Here is a 21,426-nt window from a genome sequence, read left to right as displayed (position 1 = left end):
TGTTTTTAAGAATATTTTATTTCTTCTAATTAAGCAGCATTAACTATGCGTTTGAAAAAAAAATTTGATATGTCAAAAACAAAATTGATATAAGCCCCCCCCCCCCAACACAGTGTATCTTAAATGTTAAAAACTACTTTACTGTAAAGATCTGTAAATACATGTAAAATTAACAACCATCGTTAAGTAAAATATCAAAACTTTTAAGAGCCTGAAATTGAATGAAAATAGTCACCATGATAACAAAGTGACATTTAAATTAGCTGGGGTCCAGTCCAGTCAGAGATTTTATAGATGCATCATTTTCTTTTTGGAACAAGATATTTGATAGCCCACGACAGCAGAGATTTTGCGACTTGAAACTTGCTGAAGTCCTGAAGATTCTGCTCAGACACCACGTAAGTGTACGAGAATGGCTCTCCGTCAGCGTGAACAGTGAGAGTTGGTCTTCTTTCCGTTTGAACATAAAAGCTGTCTACAACAGTGCCAGAAGCCCTCTCAGCGTCAAACAGCCACGACGGGGGGCTTCCATTGAGCTGAGCCTCACCTTCCTCCACCGCAATTGCCGTTTGCGCTTCTTGCGTCCACTCCCGTTTTCTCTTTGACTGTCTCTCAACGGGCTCTTGTTGCGTGTTCACAATCTCGTTTATAGTCTGTTTGTCTTGAGGAGCAGTGTGACTATTTGCTGTGTCCGATGAGAGCGCTTTTTGATACGGTGGTAAGGAGTAATGGTCGCTTTTGCTGTTTTGCAAATCCTCAGGTTGTGGGCTAGTCATGGGAAGTCGGGTACTAGGTATGTCCACATGACCGTTTCGATCCTGATCACGAGACAGTTCTGTTGCTGGGGACTGCATTGGCATGGATTCCTCGGATACACTTGAGGGTGAAACGCCATTCGGTGGAGGAAAGATTTCCCACGGTTTCTCCAATGGTGTGATGTGCTTATGAATCAAATCTACACATACGTCGTCATCGTGCGTGATGCCACAGTTCTGGACTTCTCCCTTGGTATCTGTAAGATCTGCTATTTGGCGGTCTGCGGCGTGAACACGTGATTGGCTGTTCTCCGAAAGCTGCGAATTCAACATCGCGTCCTCATGTGTCGTCAATACAGCAGCATTTTTTTTTGGGCCCTGCATTGTATGTCCTTCTGGGATGAGGAGACACTTAATAGGAACACTGAAACACTCTGTGTCATTATCTTCAAGCCGCTCAATGTCCCAGCTGGTGAGAGTGAACGTCTCGGAAGGAATCTCTAATGATTGCCCAATCGATGGCCAATGCGGAATTATTTCCTGAGACGAATCCTCTTGCGTTTCTTGTATTATCTGATTCTGCCATTCAACTAGAAGCTCAGACAGATTTAAGTCATCGCGGTCCATTTGGGAGCTCTGTGTTTCCTGGAAAAAGACAACCCTCCATGTCTCCAAGATTTTCTGCTGGACAGAGACCAGAGATGTGCAGCAGGGCGTAATGACTCTGTCTAGAATGATTAACTCTGTATACATGCTGTCGATTAATAAGAAGAACTTGCATTGGGTCGGTTCTGTGCTCGGGTGAAACTTCAGTTGGTAGTTGCTGATGCAAACGACGTTATTGACCAGACCAAAGAAAGTCTCCCGACGCTCCGACTCCTGAAGACGTTTCCATGCAGATGGGGTGAGAACGGAGGAGATCTCTACTGTACCATCAGACAGAAAGATCAGGTCAGTGGGCTCTTCCTGGTTTTGGGCCTGAGATGGAGACATCAGACCAATGGAGGTAACAGAAGCCCTTAGTTTTTCGGTCGGGCTTTCCTTCTCACTGTCATAACTCTGGATGAGTTTCTCAATCCACGGAGATAGTGTGTCCTGCTTCGGAATCAAGGGTTGCATGTTTGAAGATTTGGCTTTTTCTTTTGCTGTCCCGTTAAGCAATCATTGAAGACTTACTGAATGAAGTTTCATCAGATGATCTATAGGACAAACACAGTAACACAAACATAATAATTATCATGGTATGTTTCTCACCATCATTTCACATTAAAGGGACACAAAAGGCATGATGGTCTATTTCTCATTAACAAGCTCAGTCTTTTTCGATAAGGATGCAAAAAAGTGATTTTGCAAAAAAAGTTATTTTGTATTCTATCCATTCATTTTGGAGGAATAAGGAAAAAACGAATGCCTTTCTGAAACGGCCACTTTTCATGAGAAATATGGCCATGCGGATTGTACAGCCATCGCTTGACATGTCAAAATAATGGGGATCAACCGCCCTCAAAATTTATATGGGGATACTCCCCCCGGAGTAGTCCGGTGCTCCGAAAAAGTACAACTTTTTATTTTGGCACAAGACAACCTCCGGTGGTTGTCTCGCAGATATTAATTTAAAATTGATCCCCATGAGCCGACATGGTTGGCGGAGAGTGGAAAGCTTCCCGGCTGTGCAACTTTGGTTGTTAACAAGAATATTAAAGTGCACATTAATTTTGCTGACAATGAATTAGGTGAAAACAGAACGTGACAAACCTTGCAGGGAAACAATATGCATTAAAATGCGGAGAATCGTGCTTTGCTCGTGAAATGAAAAGCAGGACATGTACGACGTCGAGGTGGTCTTTTCAAACGACTCGAAGACTAATTCGTTCCTCGTTCCCGGGTAGATAGATATTGACATTTTCCTCGTCGGCTTGTAGCGCAACGATCAGCAGCGCAACATGCGCCTAAACTCTTACCGGAAGTTCATCCCGTATTCGTTCTCTGGCAGAATCTGGGAATAAGATAGATATACTTTAGATTGCATTAGTTTTGTTCACTTTTTAATTCCCCGTGATGGTGCAGGTTTGGCAGATAGTAAGCGTACATCAACAGAATTGTAACGTTCCTATGACGCAAACAATAAGGCTCCATTCATCTTTGTCCATGACCCCCCCCCCCCCCCCCCCCGTTTCAAATTATAACCTGGTATACAGCTTTCTGCAACCGTCTCACCTTTTAAAGCGGATATTAAAAAAAAACAGTATTTGACGACTGCAATCATTTTATGTGTGTCTAAAGCGCTGACTTAGAAGACAAACGACAAACGAAAAGTTAAACTAGCGTATTTGAACGTTACTCAGCCACGTATTTCCGCCACGCCAATGGTGTGTTCAGGTACAGCAAAACTCCGTGTATAACAATGTTTTCAAATTACAAAGACCGACTTGTTTTAGAGCGTTCAGCAGTCGTTTGCAAGGATAACAATAGTAGATGTATGAAATAAATATTTTCATTTTCAAATCAAATCCACTCGCGGTATTGTATTTTGTATACAAATAGGATAATCCATTTTCCTGGGGCTTCGAATGCAGCACAAGCCATGTCGGGTTTTCTCAAAACGGTGTGAAGTCAAGTGTGCGGACTAAAATGTTGTTCGGTTACAGGACAGACTGCACCCATTGGTAAAAGTGACGCACGTTTCTATCTCAAGGTAGGGCATATCTATTTTACACTTGAATTTTAATTCGTTAAAAAATGACCGAGCAAGTTTCGGACATCTGCCAACACACAGTTCCTAGCGAGTGGAATAAATTCAATTTAATCACATCATTATTGACCTCTCGTGTGAATTATAGATTGCTAACAATGTTTCATTTTTTGGGAAACCAGTACAACAAAATAAGCCTATTGCCAGCTGAATCTTTGAACAGCAAATGGAAATGAAATTCATTGTAGTTTGTGAAGCCCCCTGTTGACGAAAGTCATGACATTCTTTCTTCTAGTTGACATTCTACCGACTCGTAATCTTGAGTATCCACTACTGACAGTATTTGTTGTACAGTATTAAGTAATAACTGTATAGTAAACCCATTTTTGTCAGTCATGTTGCTTTTCCTACACAAGACAGATGCGTATCACTGCTTACTCCGCATCCCTGTGGAGTGTTGTCATTGTTTTTGTAAGCGACTCCCGTGTCGTTCAAGAAGGTCTGTTTTATCTTTTTGCCTGGCTGGACGTCATTCGTGTTATTTTAAGGAGAGCTACTTTTCTCCCCCGTACACATTTTAATATCGTTCCCATGTGTCTTAATAAAATGTCCATGACATACTTTTGTACACCAATCATGTCTAATCTGTTATTTGGTTAAGATTCACAATGTCTTCGTATACTATATAGGGTAGTTCTTTTTGTTAAGACAAATATAACATTTATAAAAAATATAACATATATAACGTAATGATGCTTTAGTATTTTAGCCACTACTTGAAAGTGTCTCTATGTGAGCCACTTAAAAAGGTGGGGAAGACTTACAGGACAATTTGCTCACATAAACATTTCCAAAATTAGGCAGATTTCACACTTGATGGCTGGGCATAATATATCCCATTTTATAACAGATTCATTTTGAGGCAATGTGTTTGTTATGTTATCATTTCCAACTTGTTTTTGTTTACTCGTCATTGAGCTATTTCTCACAATAGTTGATCTGCAAACTGTCATTAGTAAACAGAATTCGAGAGAGTACAACCAGACGTCTCCGAGTCCAGAAATGCCAGATTCAGCGTCAAGTGATCCTGGTTCAAGGGTATTTGACCCTCAACATTCCCTGAACCTCCTCAGAGTTCTTCGTACCTTCTGGCAAGAGCAAAGCTTCCATGATGCACTGCTGGTGGTAGACGGTGAGGAGCTTCCTATCCAGAAAAACATCCTGGCTGCAGCCAGCCCTTATATCCGGTAAAGCAACATATATAAGTATATATATTTTAGCTTTATTTCACGATTAAGTAGGTCTGATGGTAACAACCTATGTGTATAAAGTATAGCGTTGCTCATGTTAATGATTCTATTGTAGGACCAAACTGAACTACAATCCTCCAAAAGAAGATGGCTCAGTGTACAGGATTGAGCTACAGGGGGTCTCCATGCTCATCATGAAACAGATTCTGGACTACATCTTCAGTGGTGAAGTGAGTGCAAATGTTTTCAGAAGCAGCTTAGATTTCTGGTTCCTTTTGTTTCACTTGGTACTACCTCGCCCTGGTCATTGTTTACGTTCCTGTCTGTGCTTTAACATTTACTTGACCTCTTCCACAGATCACTTTGAGCGAAGGGACCATCCAGGACATGGTGCAAGCATCTGACCTGCTCCTCATGACTGAGCTGAAGTTGCTGTGCTGCCAGTTCCTCGAAAGTTGCATCACAGCAGAGAACTGTATCGGCATCCGTCTTTTCTCCCTCCATTATTGCCTGCACCACGTCCACTACGCTGCCACCGAGTACTTGCACACGCATTTCCGCGATGTGGCGCTCACAGAGGAGTTCAGGGAGTTGCCTCACAACCGACTTTGTGAGGTGCTGTCTGAGGAGAAGCTTAACGTCGGTAATGAAAAGCATGTTCTGGAGGCCGTGGTGCGATGGTTAGTCCACGATCCAGACGCTCGCAGGGTATGTGCTCGGTGATATCGGATGTGGCTCACCATTTCTTTTCTAGTTATTACAGGTCACCCGTTTCTACCAAGGATCGATTCACATGCACATGCAATGACTTATCCAATATGGCTTTGTTCATATTCATGGGACTCACTTGCACAAACTCCCAAATTGTTTTCTATACCGTCCTAGCCAGCATTCTGTTTGTGGGTGAGCTAGAGTGTGTCCCATCTGACATATTGGCGCGGTCCAAACAGTATGGAAAAACAATCCGACATTTCCCATTTATGGACAATTTAGAGTTGTCAGTTAACCTTACGTGAATGTTTTTGGAAATCGGAGTACACCATAGAAAAACCACGCAAGCACAGGGAGAATTTGCAAACTCCAAACAGTAAAGATTAACTAATTATCCTATTTGAAATGAGGTAACCCACACTATTCTCCACTGCTATTTTCCTCTCTAACAACACCTCTCTAATGTAGCATAGTTTAGAGCAGGAGTTCTCAAACTTTTAAAAACCAAGGCCCATCTAAAAAAAAACTAATAATAATAGCTCTCCATATGCCACTGTCATGGCCCAAAAATGAAACACAGGAGGAAAGAAGTAAATAAATAAATACAGAGTTTGAGGGTTTAGTCCTGAAAAAACGCAGTTATATAAATACAGAAGTTAAATACAAGTGAACTGTACTGTGCTTTATTTGAAGTTTAAAAAATAATGTACAGGAAACATACAAGAAATGTACTGTTTTCACTTTTTTCAAAATGTGTTGATATTTATCATTTAGGCAGATATGTGTATTTGGATGATGTCAAACTTGCAATATTTCCCACTTTTGGAATAATCCAGATGTGACAATAATAGATTCCATGTGTTCTTTTTCTGTGCCATGCATCTTTAGTCTCATTGCTGTTTAAATTGAATGCACATTTCAAGTGACGTCCTAATATATACGTATATACATTTCAATTTTGTGTAATTGCAGGTCCACATGAAAGAAGTGATGTCTGCCGTGTGGTTGCAAGGCTTGGATGCAAGCTACCTCAGAGAACAGGTACTGAAACACCCCACAGTCTATGTTCACTCTGACGATTCAGTTTATTATAGGTTTCCTTGCCGTACAGATATTTCTTGACAGGCCAGATTGTCATTTGTGTGCATGTGTCATCATATCCTTTTAGGCCATGGGAGAGCCTCTGATGAGAGAGGTGATTAGAGAGCACTGCCAGCCAGTTCTAGGAGAGAGTCAGTTGCAGGGCGAAGCTCTTCTTGCTGCTTTCAAGCCTCGAGGTTACTCTGAGTGTATTGTTGTCGTCGGCGGAGAGGATCGAAGGTATGATATTATAATATATATATTATGGTATAATATATTCAATCATAACTGCGTAGTAATCATAAAATGTAATCTGATCAACTATTGTGCTAAAATAAGGTGTTTTTTTTTTCTTCTCTTTGGTAAATATGTATGTTTGTAAATGACACACAGTGGCCAAACACTGTATCACTGTTTTGTATTTGTTATTTTCATCATTACTATTAATTGAATTGCTCTTTACGTAGGGCAAAATATATAACCCTCTGTCAAATATTTGAAAGAATATGTTTATATCTGTCGCCTTCCAGCCCACCTGCACTTGCAGCACTGCACTGGGCTGTTGTTAACAATAAACAAGGATTGAAATTGTTTAGACATGACATCATCTCGGACAGCCTATTCATTGTTTGTTGTGTTTATTTTGGATTTTAATACGTAGCTCCTTGGATTAAATAAAAAAAAAATCACCTGGACAAAATTTGTACCTGTACTCGCTTAGGCAGGGCAGCTTTATTTATACAGTGCATTTGATACACAAGGTAACTCATTGTGCTTTAGTTTATATGATTAAAAGTACATTTAAAAGGGTTTAAAAACAAAGACGTAAAGACATTTAAAAATGTTAATTCATGTTAATTAATGTCATAATTAATTTCATTAAAAATTAATTAAAATCAAAAAGATTAAAAATAAAAGAAAATTACATTTTTCAAATTATTTTAAAAAATCTTTATAAGAGTTCAATCATGTTAGCGTTATTTAAAAAAAAAAATCAGCTCATTACATTTGGGTGTGTGATTGCGTTTAACTTTGGGCTGAACCATGTTACCCAAATCTGCAAACCTCAGAGCTTAGCTTAGTACTCTTAGTGTTAAAAATTGTTTGTAAAAGTAGAAGTTACTGTAGATCAGTGCAAATCTGTTTGTTTTCCGTACAGGACCAGAAAACCCACGGCTGTGACCCGCTGCATGTGTCCACTCTATGACACCAACCGACAAGCCTGGATTGAGCTGCAGCCTATGAGCATTGCCCGTGTGGGTCATGAGGTGGTCGCTGCTGGTATGTGACAGGTCATACCCATTAGGTTTTACGATAATGTGTCAAATGAGTATAGTCTGAACCTGTGATTCTCAACTGGTGGATCGGGACCCAAAATGTTTTACTATTTTCCTTCTTTTTTTTTTCCCAGACCAGAGGCATACTTTGTTCCCACAAAGAACCATAGTCACTAGTCATAACTATTCTGTAAACAAATACAGTAACAGCTCAGATATGCTTTTGGCAGTACATCTAACTAATTTAAAACAGAGTTTAAAAATGTATGTTAATGGACATTTCAAAGGTTTTATTGAAGCGAAAAAAGAATTCATTGTTCGTAACTTCTATAAATGTTTTCTTTCCTGTGTTTCAGAGGGATTTCTATTTGTGGTGGGTGGGACAGACGAGAACAACATCGTCTTGGACACTGGTGAGAAGTATGACGCAGACTCCAATACATGGAGCCCCATCCCCCCAATGTTACAGGTATACTGACCAATTCCTGCATTTCTTCAAATTGCTCGCCTCGCTTCTTTTCACTCAGACATAAAATAGTACGGGCATTTTATGTGAACATTCAAGGTTTTCGGTATAATTCCGATAAAAAAGAAACAGAAAAAAAAAAGAAAACATTTTCGAATACGCGGTTCGGAGAATGAGAGCGAGAAAAAATATATCAGTGAAATATCAGGTTTTATCGATAAACTGTTTCATCGCCAGGCTCAGTCGGTATTTTATCTTTTGTTTATAGACCATACTATCTGATGGAATTACAACTGCCACGCCATTAGTTGGCATGGTGACATTTTGAGGCTTGAGGTTTTTATGACTGTCACCACTTGCCAGGGATCAGAGGGTGAAGAGCGTACATTGAACTCGCCCTTCACTTCTATCTCAATTACACACCTGTAAAATGTTGTGACTACAGCTTGCTTGCTTGCTTGATGCTGTTGGTGACGAGATCTGTCACTGGACAGACATATAAACACCTGCTAGAGTGTTCAGCGCCACCTCTGACAATTCCTGCTCGGGTTGATGCATCCAGGACCACAGTTTTTAATGGTGACAAGAACATAAGATGCAAAAAAAACTATCAGTCGCTTGGAGCTAATGTTTTGTTCTAAATATATGATAGCTTGCCTCATTGCGGCTGCCGTGGCTTAGGCAGTAGGGCGGGTGGTTCAGAAACCGGAGGGTCGGCGGATCAAACACAGCTCTCTCTGAGCCATGTGTCGTGTTCTTGGGCACAAGACTTCACACAATTTGCCTCAGGGACGACAGATGAAAAATAGCCCCTTGGCTAATTCTGGTCCATCTACAGAAATGTTCATGGATGTACACTCTCCCTGTCAAATAAACAAACGAAAAAATTCACGAGCACGAGTACATTTGCTCGATTTTATTTAACTATAGTTTTCAATGAATGGACAAGGCATGCCTTGGAAGTTTAAAGGGAAAGTCAACCCCAAATGTTTCTTTGTAATGTGAAATTTGCCTTTGCACAGTGCAAACACAGTGTGCTGTTTCATTGATATTCCACAAATAAAACATTAAATAATGTCATGATGCTGATTTATGCAGACTCGTCAGAACTTCGGCATGGTGGAGCTGGATGGTCTAATTTATATTCTTGGTGGGGAGAATGACGAATGTGAACTGACTACTGTGGAAGTGTTTGACCCTCACGTCAATACCTGGAAGATGCAGACCAGTATGACCATGATCCGCAAGGTAACGCACCTTGCAACAAAGTAGAACGTGTGAATAGCCGGGTAAATGTTATTGAGCTGGTAAGGACGAACTTTATTTGAGCACCTTCCAGTTAGTGTATGAATAAAATGCAACTTAATAATAATAGACTCTAATTCAGGACAGCATGGAGCAATGATAAACACCATGAGGCAACCCTCATAGTCAAGAGTTTCCGGGTTTGAAACTCAGCTCAAGCCTTTTAGTGTGGAGTTTGCATGTTCTCCCTATTCTTGGGCGGGGGGGGTTCCTCCTGATACTCCACCGTTCTCCCTCATTCCAAGAACATGCATCTTAAGTTAGGTGATAATGTTAATGTAATGGGTTGTTTGATTGGGCAACCAGTCCAGGGTCCCAGTCCCGGCCTCTTGCCTAAACACAAGTGGGATCTTTTGTCAGGGTTCCTAAGCAGTTGCAAACAGTTTCAAATGGTTGCAAAATGTTTTTCTTGAACATGTTCAAAATTTCTTTGCGAGAAGAAAAACTGTTCACCCATGTCTGGCTAACGTCTTTGCGACCATTGGCGATCTTGAACAAAGCCTGACGAAAATGAAACATTCGGGCCGTGCACAAACCTTCGGTAACCTTTGCTGCTCAGTGAGCTACGGGCTTTTCATTGCTCTGATATGGCACCAGGAATCGGACTGTCTGTGCCCAAATAATGCATCTTATGGATACACTAAATCTTATCCCCCCCCCAGGTGGGTTGCTATGCCACTATGAACAAGAAGATCTATGCCATGGGTGGCGGTTCCTATGGGAAACTTTTCGACTCCGTTGAATGCTTTGACCCCAAAACCCAGCAGTGGACAGGACTCTGTCCGCTCATGGAAAGAAGGTAATGATCTGGTTTTGCGTCAGCTCATCTTAAGAGTTATTTCAAGCGTTTTTCATGTTGAAAGGATACACTAACACTAACTAACATGCGCACACACAATTAACAACTCTTCATTTTGGAAGATGAAAAAAGGAAAATGATTTCATCTTAAAAAGTGATGCATTATGCGATGACGTAATCTTCACACAGTCATCTGGGGTAGTGATGTCACTCACATTTTTTTTTCCAAGACATGTTTTCAGCACGTTGACATCTAAAGAAGTAGAGACATTCATATTTTCAAGCTGGAACTGTAGTATTACAACGATCCCTCGTCACTTCGCGATTCAACCTTTTACCACTTTGGTCTACAAGTGAACAACTGGGTACTTTACTTAAATTGTTTAGCTTATCAACTTTGCGATGACGCGTACTAGTTTACTATTGCGCTGTAGCATTACGTCACCTTCCCGCTTCTTCCCCGGAAACAGGAAGTGCCCTCGAAGTTAGACTTACTTTTGGTTTATATCCCAACTTAATATTCACAGTACACTGCTACAAACTATGCACAAATAACAAGAAATAAAAACAAATTCACACAAATATAATTTGCGCACCATGTAAAACTTGAACCATCGCTAGAGCTGCAACGGCTCCGACCAGTGGCAAAAGACACAACTGCATGCAGACTTCGGCAGTTACATGGGACACGTGAAAATATCACGTATTTGTTTCTCTTATTTACTTTAAAGTTACAATACATGCACAGTGTAGGAATGGTTATTAAGGGAATGGGCAAGGTCTATGTTGCGTAAAAGTATTGAGGAGGGTTTAAAAAGTTTTAATATTGTGTACTGGACCACAATGCAACAGGAGATTCATGGGCAACCATGATTCACTGTGGTTTCGCTATGCATAATGTCCCCCGGGTTAATGAGGCGTGTCAATCCTGAAGGTGTACACTTCGTATTGCTTGGCAAGGTAATCCACACTTCAAATTAACTTGCGATATACCCATGCCCTGATGGATGGGTGGGTAATGTATTTAAAAAAAAAATCTGTTCTATTTGTTAGGTTTGGATCGGTGGCCTGTGGCGTCGGTAAGGAACTCTACGTGTTTGGTGGAGTGAGAAGTCAGGAGAACGACAACCCAGAGCAACGTCATATGATGACCTGCAAGTCTGAATTCTACCATGATGAAATGAGGAGGTTTGTATAATGCGGACAGCTACTCAAGTGAAGTGTCTTTTGACTCAAGTTAGCTTGCAGTACCGGCAATTTCTTTTGTTCTTGTCTTTAATAGGGGATACAAGTAGTTTTTGAAAATCATTTGAATTGATCGATATGTGTTTGGACCGTACAGATCATATAGGCACACATACCTCTTTTTACTGGGAGCAGCAGAGCGCAACAAGCAGATGGAATTAAAATTCCATCTTCTTCTGCTTATCCGGGGTCGGGTCGTGGGGGCAGCAGCTTTAGGAGGGACGCCCAGACTTCCCTCTCCCCAGCCACTTCGTCCAGCTCATCCCAGGGATCCCAAGGCTCTCCCAGGCCAGCTGAGAGACATAGTCTCTCCAGCGCGTCCTGGGTCGTCCATGGGGTCTCCTGCCAGTGGGACATGCCCGGAACACCTCCCCGGGGAGGCGTCCAGGAGGCATCCTGATGAGGTGCCCGAGCCACCTCATCTGGGTCCTCTCAACGTGGAGGAGCAGCGGCTCTAGTCCGAGTCCCTCCCGGATGACCGAGCTTCTCACCCTATCTCTAAGGGACTACTACTAGAAAAGATTTACTCGCTTTTAACCAATGTGATGATGTGGTTTTGCGCAGGTGGATGCTCCTAGATGAGCAAAGCCTATGTGTCCAGACGAGCTCATCGTTCGTCTATGGTGCAGTTCCCATCGGAGGCAGCATCTATGTCGTTGGAGACTTGGACACCGGTCAGTGAAGCGCAGCCACGGTGAACGAGCGAATGCAAGCTATTGATTTGAATCATCTGACCTGTTGTGGACGCACAGGTACCAGTTTCGACTACATCCGCGAGTTTCGCCGCAGCACGGGGACCTGGCATCGTACCAAGCTCATGCTAGCCGGCGACCTCTCCAAAACAACCTGTGCCGCACTTCGGATCGCCAACTGCCGTCTGTTCCGCCTTCAGTTGAACCAAGGCATGTTTCGAATCAGAGTCTGAACTGAGGAAGAACAAAGCAGTTGGTGCATATCGCTTTCAATTTTGCACACTTGTAATGTATACCCACATATGACATGTCTGGGTTTAGGGAATTCAAAAACACTGAAGTATTTACTAAGTGTCTAACTATGCTTATTACTAGGGAGACTGTTTGCAGTATACAGTTCATGCTGTGTGACTTGGTTGCAAAAACCATTGTTTTCTTTTTATAGCCTGATTTGATTTATTGATTAGATCAAATGCTTGGTTTTTCAACCAAATATATTTAGTCATGGTTTTTATTTTATTTATTTTTTTACTTCTAGTCTACTGCTTGATGGGGGATTTGGGTAACAGTGGAAAAAAAAGCAGTAGGCTATGGATACTTATGGGGAAATGATCCAACATGGTGTATGTGTTTTTATTTTTTACTGTTCTAGTGGAACATTGAGTTAATCATTTGGAAATCGGCATAAGTAAGACTGGAGAAAAGACAAAATAGCTTGCAAACACATTTAGCAAGTTTGCCGGTATGCTGGAATTTCTCATTTAGTACCAAATGTTTTACATATAGTTTGTCTTGCACAAGTGACGAACCATCTTTTTAAAAACAAGCCAAATGATTGTGTCTGAACATTCGTTTTCTTTACTGCTTTTTGTCTACATTATTGCGTAAAATGTTGAGAAGTGGCACCGCTAGGAAATTTTGAAATACGGCTTGTGAGCAAAAGGAAACCGTTAATGTAATTTCTGAGTCACAACAGGCATAATGTCAAAGAATAATTAGAAAAAGTTTGTTCTGGGTACCACGGTGGCCTATTTGGTACCTTGTCTTCCTCACAGTTGAAACGTTCTGTGTTTGAATTGTTTCTCAGACCTTCCTTTGTGGAGTTTGCATATTCTCACCGTGGGTTTTTATTCGACTAGCTTCATCCTACAGTGCAAAAACATGCTCAGGGAAGGTTAATTGAATGCTCTCAATTGTCCATTGGCATGAATGTGAGTGTGGTTATTCGGTTATTCGTATTTGACGGCAACCCAGTTGATGAAAAGTAGTGTAGAAAATGGATGGAAGGATGAAAAAAGGCTGTATCTTATACACACACACACACAAGTATACACAAAAATGGATGGATGGATGGATGGATGAATATTACATTAGCAATGGTATACTAAGGAGGGGGTGGGTACTGCTGTATTGTTTTCAATATAGCTTGTACACCGTTTACTGCTACATTTGCACTCTTGATTTCTTAAGTTACTAACCCAGGGGTATCCAAACTCAGTCCTCAAGGGCCCCTGTCCTGCCTGTTCCGTGTCACGATGCCGCAACACAGCAAGGTGTCATGCTGGTGGTCCGCAAGATTAGAAATGGAAAATAATCGTACGATTATAAAATGGCTTTATTATTTAGACTTGATTTATTTTACAGCTAATTCTGTGAATCATTTACCCATCCAAATTGTCAAATGGAGCTGAGATTCACAAAGTAGACAAATAGATGCAAATAAATAGCCTGTATAGGTCTATCCTCCTTTGGTGCAAAATAAAATAATATTCCGCCAAAGCAGTGGTCCCCGTGTTGCTTCTTGGTTATAATGGTGGTCATATGAAATAAACTAGTTGAAAACGCCTGCTTTAATACACTCCTGATTATTGATGGTTTCTTCTGTTAATAATTCATTTCCTCTATTAATATTGTAAACGGCATGACGTGAGTTAGAATTATGACTGGTGAATAGAGAACACTAGGCAGTAGCCTATTTCACCTGTGTTTTAACAGTTACTGTAACTACAGTGATTTATTGTTGTGTTCTTCCACATTGGCACTTAATTATGCAGCACAACAGTAGAAGTCTAATCTGATAGTGAGGGTTTTAAACAGAGTTATTTTAGACAAGTGGACAAAAACATTATAATGTTTAGCTTGTATGAACGAATATGTTTTGGAAGATACAGCCTGATGTACTGTATGTCAAGGGAATTAAAGCACCAAAATAATTAACATTCCTAATCTCTCCTTTCTTTGAGTTTTTTTTTCAGATGACTTTGGATCTATGGATCATTGTTTGCCATATCATGTTATCGCTCAAATGCAAAGTGACATGCGTGCACGTCAGTTTATGTAATTCAGTGGTTTTAAAATGCAAATTGTTTGCTCCCACCAGGCTGATGGTGAGTTACTTCCCCAAATGTTAACCCTTATTTGGATTTTTTCATTCTAGAGCTATCAGCTTTAAAAAAAAAAAAAAAAAAAAAAAACATGGTACCCAGATGTAATGAAAGAAACCCCATTGGACACAGAAATAATGAAAAGAATATATCAAATCTGAATTATCGGACACATGGACCATGGAGGAAGCTATTGAATGAGTTATCTTGGGAGATCAGAAAGAAAATCATAGACGAGCATATTAAAGATAAAACCTCAAAGACACTCTCCAAGCACCCATGTTTATGTGACTACAGTTTGTCATGATTATATTATTATATACTTATAATTTTCTGAAATATGAGATCCACGGGACTGTAGCCAACCTCCCTATTAAAGGTAAAGGAGCCCAGAATGACCTACAAAGAATTTAGAGGCTACTCCAAGGTCAAGGTACATTAGTGGCGTACCACACCATCCATTGTGAACATTCTGGGAGATGACCAAGGAGGGCACCACTTTTGAAAATAAATCATTCGAAAATTGCCAAACTGCATGTTGACAAGCTACAAATCTTCTGAGAGAATGTCCCATAGAGAGACCAGACAAAAGTGGCCTTTTTTTTCTGCCAATGAACATGTTCAGAGAGCAGACCAAGATAAGAACACTGTGAAACACGGAGGACGCTTTGTTAAGAGTGAGTTGATTTTTGTGAACACATGCACAAAACGTATTGCACTTTATGTTGGTTTGCTGTTTCCAGTTTTGTGTCAACTTTGAATGTGATTTGTTTTTATGCTTGAGCGCTTTGCATGGGGAAAAGAAGGGCTGTGGATGCCCCCTTTCAGGTGCACGCCCCTGGTGTATTTTTATGGGTATCATTGGCCACAAATTCTTCCTAGTAACAAACGACAGAAAAACACGCGACCTGACCAGATAAATAAAACCAGAACCTCTGTAAATGCGTAATTACGTTCGTTTTATTTGCTGCCTGTGTTTTGGTCCATATTTTCGGGATTGTGATTATAATGAAGGAATTCCTTTGTTTTGTTTTACCTCGGATCCTTCCATTTTTTTATATATATAAACGCAACTGGTTTTCATTCTAATCAAACGCCTTGCGAGAATTGCGGAGGATGTAGAAGGCGAAAGTAAAAGAGGAGGTGGTGGTGGAGGAGTATGCAGGCTTCGGCATACAGTCAAGCGCAAAAGACACAAGAAGAAGGCTCATCCGCTCGCCTCCCCATACCCGATTGACGTCAGTCCAGTATCACATGAACCGGCGGCGACCAATCGGCGCGGCGCTGCTGGAGAGAGCTGGCTCATTTACAGCAAGATAGGGGGGAAAATACGGAATAAAAGGGAACCGAGCCAGTGAGCCTGTAATGAGCACAAAATCCCAGGGAGGAAGCGAGACCCGCCGCAATTGGAGCTTTCTTTGCTTTTCCTGCTACTCCCCCCGTCTTTCTGTCGCTGGATTATTCGTTTTGGCTCGGCGGCGGACCGAATGGATAAGGCCATGGCCCTCGCATATTGAATCGCTCATTGGCAGCGGGAGAGGAGTCGAGACGCGCACCGCGGACACATTTCATGGAGCATTGTGTGGGGAGGAAAATGGTGGATTGTTTACAGTGTCTCATCAAAACCTTGCCCTGTGTGGATATCCTGTCATAAAAGTGCTCGACGGCTCATCTAGCGCCCGTCTCGGCCTCGTCTCTCTCCAGTAATTAGTCGTGTACGAGCACCACTCGGTAGGTAGGTACCCCCTCCCCCAGCTCGATCAGACACTGCTCATTTTTCATATACATGTAGGTAGGTGTCTTGTGTTGGAGACTTGTGCCAAGCGATCGCGCTCCTCGTTTTGGGAAAAAAAAAAGAGAAAAAAAAGGGTGGATTTCTGGATTATGGATTTCAACAGCGCCGGCGGAGGCAACGAACTGCACAACAACCAGTTTTATCAGTGCGAGGAAAGCAAGCCTTTATTGGGGGACATGTCGGAGGGGAATAATAACGCCAAAGTTGCCGCGGGGCCGTGCAAGAGAAGCCTGCAACATTGCAGCAGCAGCGGAATGCGCTACAAGCTGCTCCACGAAGGAGACATCCAGGTGTGCGTGGTCAAACACCCTCGCACCTTCCTCAGCAAGATCCTCACCTCCAAGTTCCTGCGCAGATGGGAGCCGCATCACCTCACGCTCGCGGACAGCAGCCTGACCTCCGCCACCGTGAGAATCTTCATATTCTAACCCCGAGTGTGCGTGTGTCATTCGAAAATGCTGCGTCTCGCATTCCACGGGCAGCGTTGGTGTTTGTCTTTTCTTGCAGCAGCAGACGAGCGCCAAGATTGGGCACAATCTGTTTGACGCAGTTGGCGAGAAAGCAGCGTGTCAGCATGTTGATAGCACTGGCATTGTGTTTGACAGGAGCTCACCTTCTGAGTTAAACACACCTTGCCCATACCTGGAGCTCGGAGGGATTTTGCTTTTCACACCGGGGGGGTCCACGATACAATTCGAGGCCTTCGTCTTGGCAATTTTTGAACATCGGTTATTTCAATATTCCTTTATGGCCGACAGTGTAGACGACTGTCTCGCACACCTCCTCGCACTTCCATGGTTGGAGGTTCAAATCAGGGTTTGAATGTTGCTCTGGCCTTTCTTGCGTGTTTGCAGATTTTCTTGGGATTCATTGGCTTCCTTCCATATTTAAAAACGGCTTTTATTTTAATTGTGTTTGGCTGTATTTGCTCTGCAATTGGCTGTTGATCAGGTCAGGTCCAAAGTCAACTGGGAACTCCGACTCCCCGCCCACCGTGGCCCTGATTGGCAGGAAGGAAATTAGATGGATGGCTTCATGCTTCCTTTATATTCAACAACCTAACTTAACAGCTTGTGATGAGGTATAATTGATATGTGAATGTAGCTATTCAAGTCTGTAATTCATTTTCATACCATATATCCTGTTCAGGGAAATCAAAGCCTGTGCCACACTGACTCGGGACCGTCATATCAATATTAAAATACAGTAGTGTCTGTGTCCATGAAAGTATTATTATTATTTTTGCAAGTAACTGTAACGTCTGGACATAAACACTGTGCCTGAATACAGGAAAATTGTGTTTAGAAATGAAATAGAATTGAAATCTACTTGGCCACCATTTGTCCTCATAAGTGTTGCTCGAAGCCTATCCCAGTTAACTTTGGGCCGGGGTACACCCGGAAATGATCACCAATTGCAGGGTACATACATATTAAGGCTTGCATCAAAATTGGGGTGTCTACCCACCCAACAAAGATCGGATTCCCCTCTGTGGATTAATCACGCTTTTGCAACATGTAAAGCGGCATTATCTTGTGCAGTGTCTTCCACTGGGCTCCTTTCTTGGTATACGGAAAACAGTGAAAATGATTCATCTTATTTTGTCTTTTCTTCAGGAGGAGTCAAACTCGCCAGTTGCTTTTGTAGCTACTGTAATTTCTGGACTATGTGACACACCTGAATACAATCCGCACCAGCTAAAATTTGGGGGAAATCCTATTGTGTTTGTATACATCAGCCGGACTGGACTATAAGCAGCAGGTGTTTTAATGCTTAATTTCCATGTGTAAAAGAATATGCACAAATTATGCAATATTGTCAAAATCATGAAAAATCCATATATAAACCGCACTAGACTATAAGGCGTAGGGTTCAAAGCTTGTGCAAAAGGTAGCGTTTTATAATTCGGAAAATACGGTAGTTCCCCTCATGTTAGGGGAAGCGGTGGATGTCAGCAGGGATACGCTTTGAACTCGCTAAAATCATCCGGACAATTAAAATGTAGTTATTTGTTAAAATCCATTAATTCACCAGTTGCAGTTCATAGACAAATAATCACGCTCACATTCTAATATGGGCAATAGAGGCTGGGTTTACACTGCAGGTCCAAGTGTCCAATCCCAATTCAATCCATATTACCCCTTTCTTCCCATTTACATATCAAGTGATACATTCTGGAACACATGAACAACCCACAAGTGCGTCATTCAATGTCATACAACTGCAAGCATTCTAAAAATCCAAAATGTTGTGGCGATCCTTGTAATAATTTCAGAGGTTGACAAATACCAAAGTCTCCCACACACACATTAAACAATACCCGATGTTATTGCGGCACTCAAATAGCGAGTCTGCTCCGGTAATTCAAGGCAAGCACATTAGCACAAAATTTAATGCGAACGATGCATCGTACAACTCCCAGACTAATTCGTCTGTGTTCCTCATTCCCAGGTAGAAGCTGGAATCTTTGACAATTTTCAATGCAATAAGAGCTAATGATTTAGAAAAGTGGCTGTTGAAAACACTGCTCCATTAAATGAAACTCATTGTAACCAACTGGAGCATTGGTTGCTCCTTTACAGACCTCGGGAATAAGGTGGATAAACCCACACTCCTGTCAAGAGTTTAAGATCCTCATTACAAGTCATCTTTACCAGTTACAGTATGGTTGGTACGGCTACAGTATGGTGCAGTCATTATTAATTAAATTAATCCCCAACTTGAAAAAATTGTGAGCAACTCCAAACGGTAATATTGTAAAGAAACTTTATTATTTACAAATGCAAGTGACTAGTTAGATGAAATACATTACATTTTAGAAGTAAATTGCCCAACACTGGTGTATATAAAAATATTTTCTTAAAAACAAAAATGTTTTACATGAAGATTTTATGTAAATATTAACTGCTTCAGAGAAAGAGGGTTTTGCAATATGGCCTGATATTCATATCATGGTAGTAATTGAATCTTTTGATGTAAAAAGGTAAATATTTTCAGTTAAAAAGTCAAAACATTTTCTACTCACTCTTCTCCCAGTTCTTTTCATTCAGCTTCTGCATTTTTATGTATAGACGTCTGCTTTTTCTCTTATGTAATGAAACCTATTTAACAAAAAAAAAAAGGTGCAGTCTGAATAACCGAACAGTATTTTGGAACGTTCTGTTCAGAAACTCAGCACATTACTGCAGTGCTCCATTACTTTTTCAAGTTCTTAGGAATCTTTGTTATCGGAACAAAAGAAACATGTTGATTCAAATATTTTGATCTTGTGACATAAACATTCGTTTTTTAGCTTTATCAGTTTCGCTGTCGGGAAGAAACCGTGAACTGTCAAAATGACAATTTTACAGAATTCAAAAAAAACATCAGCTTGTTTAAGTTCCCAAGCACTTCTTCATTCAAGTTGTATCATACCTTATATTGCTTTTGCACACACCCAAAAACTAATATGCTAAAAAAATAATGCTGGCATCCATCAAAACAGGACAAACCCAAGTACCCTCACTCAAGCGTGTCTGACGAAGGCGCACCCTGACGCCTCACTCACACCGGAGTTTGCCAAAGTCCCGGAAATTATGTCCCAAAAGCGTATCAATGTGAATGAAAGGATGGCTAGTGTTTACAAATAGCTCTCTTTTACTCTCTTTTTATCGCGTGAACTCAACTCTTCAGCGTGCACACCCCTTCCCCCGTGATCTTGTGGTCTCGTGGGCGGAGATACCCGGAGACACAATGCAGTTGATCGCCTCCGGTGTGAGTTGCAGTGCGTTCCGCGGAGACACCGCGCCGCAGCTGTTCCGCGCCCAGTGTGAGCGAGGCGTGAGCGGAGTCCCCACCCGAGGCATCGGTCTCTTTGGCTGGAGCTCCATTCTGTAACTTTTTGTACCTTCACGTCCATCCATCCGTCCATCCATCCATCCATCCATCCATCCATCCATCCATCCATCCATCCATCCCTACCTACGTACATAAATAAATACATACCTTATCCGAACTTCTTACCATCACGAGTGTCGCAGGCGGAGCCTATTCTAGCAGACTATTCCAGCCAATCACATGAGACACATAATTATATTTATCTTAATTTTCCTATTTTCTAAATTCTGTCAGGAACATTACAGCTGGACTGTGCAGAGGAGTAAATAGGACCAAAATCAAAACATGATTAAATATATAACCCACCATAGCTGGACTTCAGCGAGCTGTGGCCGTCTGTATTCCAACTATGAACTATTATTATGACTGTAGGACACTGACAGTGCAGTCAGTGTCATAGCGTTTGATATCAATCCATCTGTTTCCTGAACCAATCATTATCACTACAGGATGTCGTTAGTTGTATTTTGCACATTATTGGACGTATTAATCTGGCGACAAAACTTAACTTTGTGCTTTGGTTAGCCTTAAGTACAGCTTCATTTAAGTGTGGGGAATCAGACATGTAGCCGTGCAGGTTTCCATGAGTAAACAATACATTTATCAGTTTGAACAATATATAATTTGTCTTTGTAGTGTGTTCAATTCCATATAATTGAACATGATTTTCAAATGACCAATTCTGTTTTTATTCATGTTTAACACAATTTCCAGCATGATTGAAATTGGTTTTGTACTTGTGTTGGTACAGTGAACGATACTGCATTATTATTTTTTTCTTATTATGATCAGGTCATATGTCTAAGTCATCCAGAGATTCCTTGTTCGCACGTGTGTGTTTGTGCGTGTGCTTTTTACTCACGCTTTTCTTTGTGACTGTAGTTTGTGTCAACCAGTCTGGACACAGTAATCATCTGTGATCTTTGTGTTGACTTGTCGGTGACATCACATAGTCTTGGTTCATCACAGGCTGATTTCTGGTAGAAAGTAACAAGCGGAAATTACGTATATCTGCGTCATGACATCGTCCGTGCATTGCCATTTTAATCCGGATTTTTTAAAATGATAGCGAGTAGCTCAGTCCATTGAGGCATGCAAA

The 21,426-nt window shown here is 41.3% G+C and overlaps 3 protein-coding genes across 6 annotated transcripts in view; 2 read left to right on the top strand and 1 right to left on the bottom strand.

The window, feature by feature from the left end:
- On the bottom strand, positions 1-3,094 carry acd (ACD shelterin complex subunit and telomerase recruitment factor). 3 transcript variants are annotated; one of them, XM_037254619.1, is made up of 2 exons: positions 2,973-3,094; positions 1-1,954 (listed from the first exon to the last, which is right to left on the bottom strand). In XM_037254619.1, the coding sequence occupies exon 2, from the start codon at positions 1,872-1,874 to the stop codon at positions 300-302; it is 1,575 nt and encodes a 524-aa protein (XP_037110514.1). In that variant the 5' UTR covers positions 1,875-1,954; positions 2,973-3,094; the 3' UTR covers positions 1-299. The 3 variants fall into 3 exon arrangements, with proteins under 3 accessions (XP_037110514.1, XP_037110512.1, XP_037110513.1); XM_037254617.1 differs by lacking the exon at positions 2,973-3,094 and adding an exon at positions 2,717-2,929; XM_037254618.1 differs by lacking the exon at positions 2,973-3,094 and adding an exon at positions 2,511-2,619.
- A 218-nt stretch (positions 3,095-3,312) lies between these two features.
- Positions 3,313-13,245, top strand: gan (gigaxonin). Of its 2 annotated transcripts, none has more exons than XM_037254611.1 (13): positions 3,313-3,450; positions 4,464-4,694; positions 4,813-4,927; positions 5,055-5,405; positions 6,381-6,449; positions 6,577-6,728; positions 7,648-7,769; positions 8,122-8,234; positions 9,330-9,479; positions 10,199-10,335; positions 11,389-11,523; positions 12,145-12,254; positions 12,333-13,245. In XM_037254611.1, exons 2-13 carry the CDS (start codon positions 4,510-4,512, stop codon positions 12,503-12,505), a joined length of 1,812 nt encoding a protein of 603 aa, XP_037110506.1. In that variant the 5' UTR covers positions 3,313-3,450; positions 4,464-4,509; the 3' UTR covers positions 12,506-13,245. The 2 variants fall into 2 exon arrangements, with proteins under 2 accessions (XP_037110506.1, XP_037110507.1); XM_037254612.1 differs by having other exon boundaries at positions 3,318-3,450; positions 4,442-4,694.
- A 2,668-nt stretch (positions 13,246-15,913) lies between these two features.
- LOC119124533 (c-Maf inducing protein) overlaps positions 15,914-21,426 on the top strand; it is a 31,093-nt gene continuing 25,580 nt past the window's right edge. Inside the window, exon 1 of the mRNA XM_037254610.1 lies at positions 15,914-16,858. Within this exon, the coding sequence (XP_037110505.1) occupies positions 16,541-16,858 (318 nt within the window). The 5' untranslated portion in view covers positions 15,914-16,540. The remainder of the gene's footprint in view (positions 16,859-21,426) is intronic.

The sequence above is a fragment of the Syngnathus acus genome, chromosome 6, assembly GCF_901709675.1.
Source record: "Syngnathus acus chromosome 6, fSynAcu1.2, whole genome shotgun sequence".
Taxonomy (NCBI): domain Eukaryota; kingdom Metazoa; phylum Chordata; class Actinopteri; order Syngnathiformes; family Syngnathidae; genus Syngnathus; species Syngnathus acus.
Note: the sequence above shows the minus strand (reverse complement) of the source record. Positions and strands in the feature narration are given on the sequence as shown.

Coding starts and splice junctions, on each gene's coding strand:
- acd (XM_037254619.1), bottom strand. CDS start 1,874: ATGCAACCCTTGATTCCGAAGCAGGACACACTATCTCCGTGGATTGAG.
- gan (XM_037254611.1), top strand. CDS start 4,510: ATGCCAGATTCAGCGTCAAGTGATCCTGGTTCAAGGGTATTTGACCCT. Junction 6,450..6,576: donor CAAGCTACCTCAGAGAACAG/GTACTGAAACAC, acceptor ATATCCTTTTAG/GCCATGGGAGAGCCTCTGAT. Junction 12,255..12,332: donor CGTTGGAGACTTGGACACCG/GTCAGTGAAGCG, acceptor GTGGACGCACAG/GTACCAGTTTCGACTACATC.